Source organism: Priapulus caudatus, unplaced genomic scaffold (assembly GCF_000485595.1).
Source record: "Priapulus caudatus unplaced genomic scaffold, Priapulus_caudatus-5.0.1 Scaffold113, whole genome shotgun sequence".
Taxonomy (NCBI): Eukaryota; Metazoa; Priapulida; class Priapulimorpha; order Priapulimorphida; family Priapulidae; genus Priapulus; species Priapulus caudatus.
Window position 1 is genome coordinate 168,242 of NW_014577174.1, and position 13,888 is coordinate 182,129.

At 48.1% G+C, this 13,888-nt stretch overlaps 1 protein-coding gene across 1 annotated transcript in view; it reads left to right on the forward strand.

The window, feature by feature from the left end:
* Window positions 1–1,571: 1,571 nt before the first annotated feature.
* The window catches only part of LOC106805407 (multiple epidermal growth factor-like domains protein 8), a 37,152-nt gene continuing 24,835 nt past the window's right edge, over window positions 1,572–13,888 (forward strand). The window contains exons 1-9 of the mRNA XM_014806980.1: window positions 1,572–1,850; window positions 6,069–6,121; window positions 7,573–7,761; window positions 9,842–9,872; window positions 11,064–11,244; window positions 11,689–11,840; window positions 12,102–12,228; window positions 12,629–12,723; window positions 13,463–13,667. Of these exons, the coding sequence (XP_014662466.1) occupies window positions 1,572–1,850; window positions 6,069–6,121; window positions 7,573–7,761; window positions 9,842–9,872; window positions 11,064–11,244; window positions 11,689–11,840; window positions 12,102–12,228; window positions 12,629–12,723; window positions 13,463–13,667 (1,312 nt within the window). The remainder of the gene's footprint in view (window positions 1,851–6,068; window positions 6,122–7,572; window positions 7,762–9,841; window positions 9,873–11,063; window positions 11,245–11,688; window positions 11,841–12,101; window positions 12,229–12,628; window positions 12,724–13,462; window positions 13,668–13,888) is intronic.

Genomic DNA, 13,888 nt, shown 5'->3' on the forward strand with positions numbered 1-13,888 from the left:
TGAGTGTATAAGGGAAGGGCGCACGCGGAAATGGAGTGCAGACATGTTGAGGATGAAAGAAATCAATACCAAATATTAGACTTTTTTTAAGATAATAGCCGAAGTTTTATCACAAGATCACAAATATTGCCAGATTTCAACTCATAATAGCTAGCAAGCAGGACAACCACAAACTATCGGGCACACGGCACTCTGTCGGAACTCGAGCGCCACACGTGTAGCCGCAGCAAACACTGAATCGCTACGCGCGAGCCGCCCCGCGCGTGCGCACGTACGTACTCCAGCGTCCTCCGCTCTCCACCACAACCCCCTAGTCGCCTACTAGAGTCGACGACCGTGAAGTCGCGCGACGATGCGGGCCGAGGCCGCCGCTGAATGCCGTCCGTATGCATCACAGTCAGTCCCGTCGGGTCAAGCCTGCCATCGAATTCGTGGTAGCGCCCCGCCCCCGGCCCGCCACCCCTCTCCTCCCCCGCCTCCCCCCACAGCGCGATTACCGCGCCACGGCCCGTCGCTGTCCACGTCGTCACGCTGTACATGTCGGCGAGCTCGCTCCGAGTCCCTGAGCTGAGATGCCCGCCGTACGGCAGGAAGAGGCGGTTTGCCGTGGGCGACCGAGCGCGTGCGCGGAGCGGAAGGCGGGGCCGGAGTCGGACAGCGCGGCGGTCGGCAGGCGGCGACGGCGTCTCGCAAGCGCGTGAACGCGGCGTGATGGCGGTTGCGTGGCGACGTCGCAATGCCCCGCCCGAGAAAGGACCCCTCGTCACGCCACACAGGGCGCCGGTTGAGCATCTCGCGTGCGAGAAAGACGAGGAGGGGGGGGATTCATCGAGACATGAAACATGTGGGAGATGTTAGTCCAAATGACATACAATAATTGGAAGATAACAATAATACTGGCAGGCTCGCAATTTATGACTATTGCTAACTGCGGCAATAATGTGTGGCCGATCAAATTGAGGGAAATTGCGAGTCAGAAAATATAAGCAGGCTTGCTATGTGTTCTAGCGAGTGGAAATTTATAGTGCATACAGCCGCCATACACCTTATTATCCAGTCGGTCACGGAAAGAATTATTCATCATTAGATGGTCAAACCCTGGTCGGTCAAATTGCCCAGTATTTTTTGTAAATTGTAATCATTCCAAAATACTAGTTTATGTTGTACCAAAAAATTGGCATCGTGTCCAGAATTCATTTTAGCACGTATATTGTTTAGGCACTCGCGATTTTTCGCAAGTGGCTAAAATTGCGAAATTCGTCGCCTGTAATGTGGCAGCAAAATTGTGAGCTAATACTTGAATGATAGGGGACAAGATCATGTGAGACAATGAGATGATACGCAGCTGGCATAAACAATGCACCCCAATAATGTAGCAGCAAACCGGCGAACAGAGGAACGTAATGTTCTAGTAATCAGCATAAGCAACATAAACAATAATGTATATCAAACGACCAATGCGAGAAACGTAATTTCTAGGCGATGGCATATAAAATGCAACTAACGGAGAACAACGAGAGATGTTAATACTCAGCAAGAGGACGCCAATAATAGCAGTATGCTTGCGCGAGATGTCAGACAATCTAGAGCTATGGTTGAGAGGGCACGAGAGTTTGCCAGGCAATGTCTTGTCGGCGGACAGCGGTGCGGTAACGGACTCACGTGATCACAGAGCCCGAATCCCTGGTGCAGGCTCACACGAAGGCAGTTGCCGGGAGTGCTCCGTCTCGCAGCTTCCGGTCGCGCCGAATGCCACCTTGGCCAACCGCCAGGATGCCGTGCCGGCTTGCAAAACTCCGCAGCAGTTTCCGGAGGACAGCTTCCGGCCATGCCGTGATCTGTTCCACGGGGTAACGAGATAACGGCGTGTTAATCTAGGAAACTCCCAGACCATCCGATTATTGACCGCAACTAAATCGTCCGTAGCGACAATCGGACCCGGGGCGTCACCTGTCACGAAGAACGTAATTTAGTTTAATGATTAATATGTCGCACTAATACTGAGTTCTAGGACTATCATCTGTTCACATGACACTCGAAACGTGCTAGAAGTTATCGACGATCACCACCGCGCAGCGTCGTGAAGCCACCAACGGTGTCCGTGACCGCGTTTCCGAAAACCAGTCCTCCGATGTTAGCGTGACCGACCCCAAAATTCCGTCAATGTATTCTGCAGGCAGGATGTCAGGAGCTACCTGGAAGATGGCCGTGAATCGGCTGCCCCGCGTCAGGTTCCCAGTTCTCGTCGCGGTACACGGTCAGGTAGCCGCTGCGGCGCCTGCACCGTGAGCCCGCGCGGCGGCGGCGCCGGTGCGACCCCTGCTAGAAGGTCGGTTTCCGCCAGCAGCCGTGCCGCCCAGGCGCACCGCCGGGCGCCACCGACGCCGCGGCGGCGTCGATCTTCGCGCAATGGAGCGAGGGCGGGCAACGTCTCGTGTAGACGGTAGACGTAGTTCTGCTGTGCACACGACATCGACAGTCGTCGAAGCGCAGGCTTTTAACACGTGAGTCGAGATCGCGGGTGCGGCGGCGACGTACGGACCGACCGATGGAGGCGCGGCGGCGGAGAAGTCAGTCGTACGGGAGATGATCCACAGGCACTGACTGCACGAACAAGGAGAGCAAACAGACCTTGGAATGACTTTTTAGATATTCCAGGCCGGAACCAAAGCGACAATGACACAAGCGGTGAACATGGTGACTAATGTATGGTAGTGCAAGTGACTCAGGAATATTATGGACCAACAGAAGACCTCAAGGTTATTGACTCCTAGCAAAAGGAGATCAAGCTCACCCAGCGTCAAACGTATCTAAGAACGGCACAGGTAAATTGTGGGCAATATGTCTGGAAAGCACCGGTCAAGAAAAATGGACTCCTAAGAGTAAATGTTGCATTTCAATTAAGTTGAACTGCTATCAAGCCGGCAATATGAATAATGGTTCAAGAAACTATAAGAGTTATTACACGTGTAGCTGAATTCAATCAGACACCAAATGTATATTCATATGCTGCGTGGTGTGATATGTTATTACTCATGACCTAACGTCTATCCACTTATCCTCGTCTCTTTCATTGTCTGCACGCGTAGTCTTCATGTTTTCATTTTGGAATGGGTACGTTGCGGTCATATTCCTGATCTCATTATTAGTACTTGGCAAATGCTTATATAGTTCGGAAAACAAGAGTGCAAGCCAGCTGCTTCTCAGTTCTCTCCCTGTGCATCTCAGTGACCCGCCTCCTTCCGGTACTCGCCTCGCTCGCTCCCTACCGTGTTGGGACAGGTTTGTTAATACCTTCTTTCGACCGTCCCTGGCCATTGATTGCCGAGAAGTACCCTCCTAGCCACGTAGGGTATACATAAGTTGCGTGATGCAGTGGGCAGATCTGCACATGTCTACAGTTTCTTTACGGTATAAGCATCTTGCCTACCGATTTACTTGCGTCGTACAGCACATACGATGCGTTACCGGCTGATTTAAAAATAGAGGCATCAGAACTCGGGCGCGTTGTCTCACGCATGGTGAGGTGTTGTGGCCACCGATTCATCGTATGTTCGTCACTCGCTACGCATCTTTCGGAAAAACCATTATTAGAACTTTAATCGTAATGGAGAATGTACGAGTAGATATATTGTGTAAATATTGATCGTTATCAACTGTAATGGAGAATACGTGTAGTTTATACTGATGCTAATATATTACCATATGTTATATCAGCCGATAGGCCCATTTAGTGTTATGTAATGTAGTGTATTGTGACTGATGATTGTGATGGTGAGTGTGTATATTGTATAATGTTTAAGATGTTAATTGTTACATGGTCTAAGGCACGAATCCTAGCTAAGTCGTTCACGCGTGTAATAGAGTAAGCAATAATATCCGAATCTAGAACGTTTGACACGTATGTTCTATTCCTAACTAATGAAGTATATTAAAACATACATCGAGCATGAGCAGCTCACTTGTGAAATTAATTTGTGTGACTACGTAAGCACCACAACATCAGATAGAAGGCACAACGAGCGGCGGGCCTTGCTCTAGTAGCATAGCGTGAGTCATATATTAATCTCGCCGCAATTGAAACCCGAAGTTTAGATATAAGACATACATGATTAACACTATTCTATCCATAATTCGTACTTATCACGAAATCGCGCTGATTCCCGTACTTGTCAAGCGCGGTCTATAACATGTCACAAGCACACTACATCGATCTATTAGCCTTCAGTGCGGTTAATCACTTAACATTCTAACTTAGCATACTTGCTCTACTTATACATCTTGCTGACAGCTAATCGCATGTTCAGATCAGTGCATACTTCTGTTGCGTAAGCTAACATCACTGCTTAGATTTACTTGTCAATGCGTAAAGCGATCTAAACGCTAAATACTGTGCGCTAAGCTGATCAAGCGCTACATGTATGCCTTTTGCTGAACAATATTAACGAGTAGCGCTAATTCTGACTTGTGCTTGATAACGCATGCAGGCGGCTCACGATTAGTATTACTATGTCTGACACAATCGACTGAGCTAGGATTGTCGTATACTTTGGTGGGTCTAACTATAAACCATATGTAGAGAGTTACTCAATACTTATATTATCTGCATCTGATTATAAAGTTGCCGGGATTGGAGCGATACGTCAGTCGCGCAGCTACAACGGGCGTATGACGTTATGAGATCTTTGTCTAACATATGCATCGCTACGTATCTTTTCTAATGCCTGGAGTTATAACCTACACGTAGTAAACGAACGACCTTTGACCATGTTTGCCAACGATGCGTGACGAGCATATCATGGGTACTTCGCGTTATCACTTATAGCGAACACGCGTAATACTGCGTACAACTTAATTGCGCTACATGCTGGAAGCTTGCCATGCCATATATAGACCACCTGTGCGTAAATCTGTCATTTAGTGGTCGGTGTGTTATGCGCGCTTAATTAGAACTTAACGCTGCCAATTTATGCTAACAACACAGCTAGAGTTAAACTTGCTCAACACCCACAGGGCTGAATCCACTAGTTCGCGTATGTCGTTACCAGATACAAGTCACGCTTATACTATACTTGCTGAACTATCTAACGCTAAATTAGTCTTATGCGTCTAACCGCTCCGAGCGACTAAATACTTGAGCCTAACACTCACGTCTAATCACTATTGCTAACATCAGCGCGTAAATGAATCTGCTAAAGCATTAAATTACCGACTATGGACTATATTGTACTTTGCTTTGAACACTCCATCATTCATTGTACCTCAAGCTCAACGTGAACTTAGCTCATCCACAAATCTTACGCCAACGCGACGTTGCTACATCACCCTGAATCACGAGCTACTGATCGCATAATGTCTGGATGCGAAAGCTCTAGCAATTACATCGTATTTGCATTAGACTTAATATTCGTATTCGGCGTGACTTGTAACATGTGACTGATTGACGTCTAAACTCGCACGCTCGTAATATTGAGCTGATCGTGCATAACATCTGTAATCGACTATGAATCGAGCTTACCTGGCTAGAACAGTCATACAGCTTGAAGCAGACAGCTTTGCTATATCATGACACCAGCTACACATAGTTACCCTGAGTTGCTAAACATCAGCGCTATATTTAGCTTTGGTCCTGATAGCCCATACCTTATCGCATTAGAGCACGCCACGTGATGTCGTAAAAAGCGCAGTCGACCCGCTGTACAGAATCGACATTTGCTAACTAATCGGGTACGCTAAATCGTCAGCGTTCTAATTGTGGCTTAGACAGAATACACGGTGTCGTTTTTCTGATGCGCGCTGCTATTATACGGGACGTTCAACGGCTCCGTTTCGCGAAATCTTCGCCTTTGAACAGTACGTAACCGTCTTGCGGCATTACATCCTCGTCTTTACTCGGCATTTTTGCCGGCCCTCGCGGAAAGTATTCGGCTGCTTGCTCTTTCTATCTTCTTTGTTGATCTGAGCGCGGCAGTAGCACATGTTTTTCGGGTTATCCGGTGCTTGTGCGGCTGATCTGCAGGTCAACGCATAGTCCCTGTGTTCGCTTCGCGTCGAGTCATGTCGCACAGGTGTCGACGTATGGAGTACACTCGAAGCTGGATGAGAGCCGTGTTGGTAGCAAGTAGCGTGACAACTCCTGACGCGATAGCCGCCGTCTAGTTTTTGGACTGACGTCGCGTTGCCGAGCTGCCCTCCCTGGCATGAATCTCTCACAGTGCTCCGCACTGAAGTAAACGCATCAGCGAGCTCGTACAGTACAATCAATCTATTATCCGAAATTCTGAAACCGAAGAGTTTTTTTCGTAGGAGGTCGTCTGCACAACCGAAGCTCGCGTTTGGCTGCAGCAAGGTTCAGCTGGAAGAAATATTAATGTGTTTGGCATTACTACAATACATCCCATTGTTCTGTACCGCGTACAAAGCACGTTGCCCAGCCTTGAAAATTGCGTTCCTTAGTAACCCTGGCTAGTTTGGCAGGATTATACGGTCACACGTTATATCTGTTTCTTAGAATACCATTACTCCATTCTGAGAATTCCGAAAACATCCCCCGATATGACACACCGGAATTCGTGTCTGGGCTCCCACAACGGTTTAAAACCGGAAAATAAGATTGTAGTGACTGTACATTCCGCCGTACAAAAAACACCACAACTACAACGCTCCCACAACACGCAACCCCCAACACAACTATACACCACCAACCGCGGGGTCTGCGCACAAAGCGAGCGCGATGTTTTCGCAATGCCGTAGCCATAGCGCACGTAATGGTCGAGTCTATATGTACAGGCTGGGTGCGCCGTCGTTGACATTTTTACGAAACTTTGTAGTTTTGCTGCCAAATAAACTAGGATTTATCTTTATGTTATATTCAAGTAATTCGCACGATTTTTATTATTTCATTTTTGTGGCTTCTGTTTGACTACAAGTAGTCCCCTTCTTTGCATGCCTCACGAGTATGTTTATGAGCAAACGTGAAACAAGCAAGTTCAGGAGCGCTCACTCTTCGTCCACGTCTGCTCTCACAGTTGTCACATTATTCGCCAGCCCTTTGAGGACATACGCTGTGGTTGTGACAGCCACAGTTGACGGTGCAGTTTGACGCGCGGTCCAACCGCAGGTGATCAGCTTGCACTGTACCAGTGGCGCCCCCGAGCAGACGGCCCGTGCACGCATCTCGTAAATAGCAACTGCCAACGACACGAGAACTCGTTAAAGTAGAATGTAATAAAAGTAGTAGCACATAAGAAGTGAAATGTAGAAGTACAAGTTTTTCCGGTGTAAACCCTCCCCCGGAGTTATCCCACAGCTACACACACGGGATGAACAATCTAACACCACCAAAACCACGGTGTCGGCTCCATCATCCTACAACAGTCCTCTAACCCACCCCAACTCTCACTCAGCTACGGCGCGCGCCCACACGCCAAACACCACCCCTACTCAGTTTTGTTGCAGACGTCGCGGCCCGTTGGCCTACTTATATTTGAAGGGACGAAAAGCCCCGCTGGCTGCGCCAGCCGGCACGCGTACGAGTCGAGCGTGTTGACGCAGCGTCGCGTGTCGTGGCAGTCGATACAACCGCAGCAGCAGGCCGCACTCGTCGAACGTCGCGGTCACGTGCGCGTACGACCACTCGGCGGCCGGCGGTCGCGCGAAGCTCGTGCCGCCGTCACCGCGTGCCGGACACTTCACGTCGCTGTACGGCGCCGCAAAAGTCGCCGTCGACGCACAGACTCTGCAACGAACGACGCAGTCCCGGTGACCAGTCGCAAACAAAGACGGGTCGCGCTGCACACGATGTTTGTTACCGTGGTGACGAATGCTGCACCGAGTCGCCGTACGACGCGCAAGACTGCAACGATGTACGATCCCAGACGCAAGAGATGCCCACGAACATATTTGAAGCAATGTGTAGTTTTCTGGCCATCAATTAGTAGTTCGAGGGGCAGCGTAGTGACCCGAGTTTGCTAGGGGGGTCCGGTCATGCCCCCTGGGAAAATTTTTTATTCTGAGATTCAATTTTCGTGCATTCTGAGGGTAAAAATTGAACAATAAAGTTGACCAATAAATGAACAATAATTAACGCAAAATTTTTTTTTTCGATCACAGGTCAATTCGTAGTTTGATACAAACTGGTCGTAGTGGTGGGGGGCAAAAGGAATAGAAATTCGTATAAAATAACGGATTAAATCGTTAGTGGTTGGCATGCTCTGCAGACGGTACGCCGACGGCTGTTACTTATGTTCCAAGCACTGCTGACGGCGTGTCAGAAAAAGCGTGCAACGAACGACATCAGGCGGACGGACCGCGTGTACCGTCGGTGACCGTGGGGCAAACAAAGACGTTCCGCGCTGGGCAGATCGGATGTCGTTAACTCGCGGTGAACGAATGTGCAGGGCAGCACAGAATGTCGAATTATCACAGTGATGAAACATTGCCAGGAGACGACTGGTTGGATCACTTCACCACTTTAGGTAAGGAAAATATATGTATGTGTATATTTATATGTGTATGTGTATGTGTATGTGTATGTGTGTGTGTGTGTGTGTGTGTATTGTGTTATGTGTATGTGTATGTGTATATTTACATGTGTATGGTATGTGTAATGTGTTTATATGTGTATGTGTTTAGTATGTGTATGTGTATGTGGTATGTGTATAAATTTACATGTGTATGTAGTATGTGTATAGTGTTTATATAGTTGTATGTGTATGTGTATGTGCAGGCCCGTAGCCAGGGGGGGTTCGGGGGTGAACGAACACCGCCCCGAGACCCCTCCCCCCAAGCCAAAAATTTATTTTTGGGAAAATTTGCAAGAATTTGCACCTCAGGTGCGCTCCATTTTAGTGTAATCATTGCAAAATCTCCACCGGCGGGAGGGTGAACAGTGAACACCCCCTCCCACACCCCTCCCCTCCGCTGCGGTTCGCTTGGCTCCACTCGCCTGGTCGCTTCGCGCTACAGGGAAGCAAGGGGCCGTGTACACGGGGGGTCCAGGGAGTCTGGACCCCGCCTTGCTCGGCGCAGAAAAACGCCTCTGAGGGGGTGTAATTTTAAAAATTTTCCCGGCAGACCCCCCTTCGCGTGCGTCGCAACTATTGGGTTACGGTTAGACCCGCCCCTGGTACAAATCCTGTACACGCCCTGCCGACAAAATTGCCAACATTGAAAAACGAACCCTCCCCAATAAAAAGCTGCTACGGCCTGTATGTGTATGTGTAATGTGGTATTGTGTATGTGTATGTGTATGTGTCTGTGTATGTGTATGTGTATGTGTATGTGTTTTGTGTATGTGGTATGTAGAATGTGAATTTGAATTTGACAGACAGTATTTACCTCCCCCCTACTTGCGTACGTGTGAACGCTCCGACTCAAACCGGCCCGAGCCAAATCTAGCCCATTTGGCCCGAGCCAAATCATGACCGTGTGAACGCGGCTCTTGTATCATGTCTCTCTGGATTTCAGCCTCCGACGTGGTTGTAGGATTTGCGTCCATGATCACTATGTCTCTCGATCTGCCTGTCCTGCTTGCCTGCCGATCTATCTGCCTGCCTGGCCTGCCTGCCTGGCCTGCCTGCCTGGCCTGCCTGCCTGCTTTCCTGCACGGCTGTCTGTCTGTATCGTTATTGTTTTTATTAATTCATTTGTAAGCCTTTCCCTTCCATTATTTACATTCGCTGATTTAGTTATCTACGTACAGGATTATTTCTCAGTTATTCGTGTGTCCGTGTGTGAATTCTCCTCGTTGCTTGTCGTTGTTCAAGGTAAATATCGTAAACATTTTAATAATTGTCATTGTAATTGTTATTGTTATTGTTATTGTTATTGCTGTTTTCAGGCAGGCGTACGGTGCTAACAAACCAGACAGGGTTTGTCTCCGATGGACCTGGAAACTATCCTGAGAGGTTCCATTGCGAATGGCTTATAGACGGTAGGTTGCGATAGCTTGCCGCTGCACCACGCTCTCGGCTATCTATCACCAACATGCCTGACCTAGACCATAATAAAAATATTGTTTGTTTGCCCTCACCCGACCGACCCGCCAAAAAGGGGCCGACTCAAAACATTTTATAGATTTTTTTTTTTTTTACAAATTGTATCACTCTGTACATTATATAAATCTGTAGGCAATACATTATATGTACCAAGCAAAACAAACAATTGGAAATTTGTAAATTGGAAAAAGTTGGAATTTGTAAAAAGACCCGCCTCAAAAAAAGAAGCCTACCTACGTACCCAAACATTTCACCCTGGGTCGGGTGAGGGCAAACAACAATATTTTTTAATTGTGGCCCTATCTGGTTCCATACCACACCAACACCGGCTCAGCGTGTGCTCTCAGTGTCCTATCCCCACGCTCTTCTGTCTTTACCCACCTCCGTCCCTACTTTCTGTCCCAACCCACCTCGTTTTCTACCCTCTCCCGCAACAAACTCTTCCTTCTCCACCCTCTTCTGTCTTCACCTGTCTTTTTCCCCACCCTCCTTTCCCACCTTCCTCTGTCCCCACTCTCCTCCTTTCCCACCTTCCTCTGTTCCCACCCTCGTCTATTCCCACCCTCCTCTGTTCCAATCCTCTTTCCTCCCCACCCTCCTCTCTCCTTACCCTCCTCTTTCCCTATCCCCTCTGTCCCCACCCTCCTCTGTCCCCACTCTCCTCCTTTCCCACCTTCATCTGTTCCCACCCTCCTCTGTTCCAAAGATAGTTAATCTTTAAGTGTTGATGGTATAATGCGCTAGGAACACCGTTTCCAGTTGGCTGATTGTGATTCAAAAGTTGCCTAATTTATAATTAATAGTAGTGTTAGTCAGTTTAAAAACTTGTGAAAACCTACGTTTAGTTTGATCTAGCTTGTTGCGAGAAAGTCGATACATTGTAGATTTTCTCGTAACGGTACGAAAAGGAGGGGTACACAAAAAACAAAGAAAGGAAAAAGTAAGGGTAACATTACAAAGAAGGAGGGGGTCGTCAAACACTGTTCTGTTCCACTAATTAAATAGTCGTCATTAAGATAAATTACGGAGCGATAACCGGTGTTGTTCTCGTTGTTTAATGCGCAGGACTGTGAGCAAGGCAGCCTTCAGTCATCGCAGTGTCCTGGCATCTGTGAGAAGCTGCGCACGTGCGAGGCGTGCACGGTGCTGGGACGCGGCGTGCAGATGGCGACGCCCTCCGTTGCCGAGGCAACGCAGGTGTCGCCGTGTCAGTGGTGGGGCCCGCGGCAGATGTGCTACTCCATCGGTGAGCGAACCGCAACGGGCGCAGACTGGCAGACGACGGTGTGTTGTCGGTCAGCGCCGCCTACCTTCACCTAGCTAATACTGTAGCAATCGAAACGTTGGGTCGTAGTAGGAGAATAGTAACTGAACTTCATACTTAGTTTATTCAGGGTTATGATGTTGGTTTCATTAAAATAATTAAATATTCGAGGGGTGCTCCACTAGGTGAAATTGTTTAGTTGTTATTCTAGAGCCAAGAGTCTCATGTACATGGCAATATTAGCTTGTAATTTATGCAGGCTTTGAATGGGATCCTATTCTAATCCAATCACACTGTCTATTTAGATGGAAACTAGGTGCAACGGGTGTATTCATGAGAGCAGGCTTCCATGCTCATCAGTGCACACAGGTGTGCTGCTGTCAGCGCTAAAGTGTAAACCGCTTCTGGTGTTTATGTCGCCTGTAGGTAACATGTACAGACGGAGGCACAGTACGCTGGCGTGGTGGGGCAACCAGACGACCCTCACTTCACTGCAGCAGTGCCGCACTAAAGACCAGTGGAGTGGACTGACGAAGCTACAGTACAGGCACCCGGCCAACTACAGTCAACCAGACTACGTATGTTGTTTGCCTCTACGTTGCTAGGAATAGCTGGGAAAAAATGACAAGGTGTAGTTGAAACGAGAAATTCGAAAAAAAGAACATCTCGAAAAAAAGTCGATAATAGATATTTGCATGAGAAAAAACTCCACCGATTGATGAGAATGGGGAGACGGGTTTCAGGGTGCACGTGTGCGTGCGTGCGTGCATGTATGTGTGTGCGTGCATGTATGTGTGTGGGTGCGTGCGTGGTTCTAATCTTTCCATTGCCTGTGACAGGTGGAAAATATTCCCGAGTCGCAGCTGGAGTTCAAGCAGAGTTCGGAACCAGGGGGCGCCCCCAAACGGGAACTCCTCATCGGAAAATACTTCACGATCATGCTCAGGGGATTCATCCACACATCAGGTAAGCAGTGGCAGCCATTACTCAGTGTAGCAGCAGTAGGATGGTTTAGCTGTGCTTAGGATATACTAAAGTATCAGAGTTTAGATATGTGTTTGGGAAAAACTAACAACGGCGACCGCCAATTTCCATAATCTGCCAAATCTTAGAAACATCCGTTTGAAAAATGTCAGAGGATGTGGGGTAAATCATTGCTTTGTATGAAATTCTTGGAATAGTAATAACATCCTTTAGGTGATAGAACATCATTATTCTGCCTTTCTAGTTGTGTATGCTGTTCGTATACGCGCAATCCACAGCCACAGCACAACGTTGATAGTGTGGCAGGAAATTAAAACGTGTCTCGCTATTCGGTCGCCGCTAACGCGTTGTCATGACGACCGTGTTTGTTGTTGCTTGGCAGCCCTGTCTCTGTCGGACCGGTACGATCACAGCGTCTGGGTGTACAGCTCCTACACCAACGTCATCGTCAACATCAGCGCCAACGCTGCCGTCCAGGTAACGCATCCCGCTGCGTCTGCTTCACGTGCGAAGCTGCGGAAATAATCGCAGATCAGTTTCAGTTATGGACGAATAGTGCTCGGTGGAGGGCTTTGCCGTTGATTGGTGTTCCTGTGACTGACAATGTGCCAGCAGTGTTGCATCGTTTATGTTACAATCAGTGATGGATTGTTGGTGTTGCGTAACTGATGTTGCATCGTTGATGTAGCATTGCTGATGTTATGTAACTAATGTTGCATTGCGGATGTTGCGTTGCTGATGTTATGTAACTAATGTTGCATCGCGGATGTTGCATTGCTGATGTTATGTAACTAATGTTGCATTGCTGATGTTGCATTGCTGATGTTATGTAACTAATGTTGCATCGTTGATGTTGCGTTGCTGATGTTATGTAACTAATGTTGCATTGCTGATGTTGCGTTGCTGATGTTATGTAACTAATGTTGCATTGCTGATGTTATGTAACTAATGTTGCATTGCTGATGTTATGTAACTAATGTTGCATTGCTGATGTTATGTAACTAATGTTGCATTGCGGATGTTATGTAACTAATGTTGCATCGTTGATGTTGCATTGCTGATGTTATGTAACTAATGTTGCATCGTTGATGTTGCGTTGCTGATGTCATGTAACTAATGTTGCATCGCGGATGTTGCATTGCTGATGTTATGTAACTAATGTTGCATTGCGGATGTTGCATTGCTGATGTTGCATAGCTCATGTTGCGCATTGCAGGAGACCGTTTCGCGGACGGGCGCCAACAGGACGGAGAGCATGTTTTGGCAGCAGGCCCACCACATGAGCGGATTGGCCGTGCTGCCCGGCGGTTCCCGTGACAACAAGCTCTACCTGAGTCTGCTGGCGTCGCAGCAGATCCATGAGGACCAGCATCCGTCGATGGTGAAGCTGGCGTGGGGCAGCAACAGGAAGGTGAGGACCGGTGTCTGTGTGTGCTTCTTACAGTGGCGACCTCACCCATCTCTCACCCGTTTGTGTTTCTTACGCTCTCTCTGTCGCTCTCTCTATCGCTCTCTCCCTCTCCCTCTTCTCTCTTTTTCTCTCCACTTCTGTCTCTGTCTCTGTCTCTGCCTCTGTCTCTCTCTCTCGCTCTTCTCTCTCTCTCTCTTTCTCTCTCTCTCTCCCTCTGTCTCTCGCTCACTC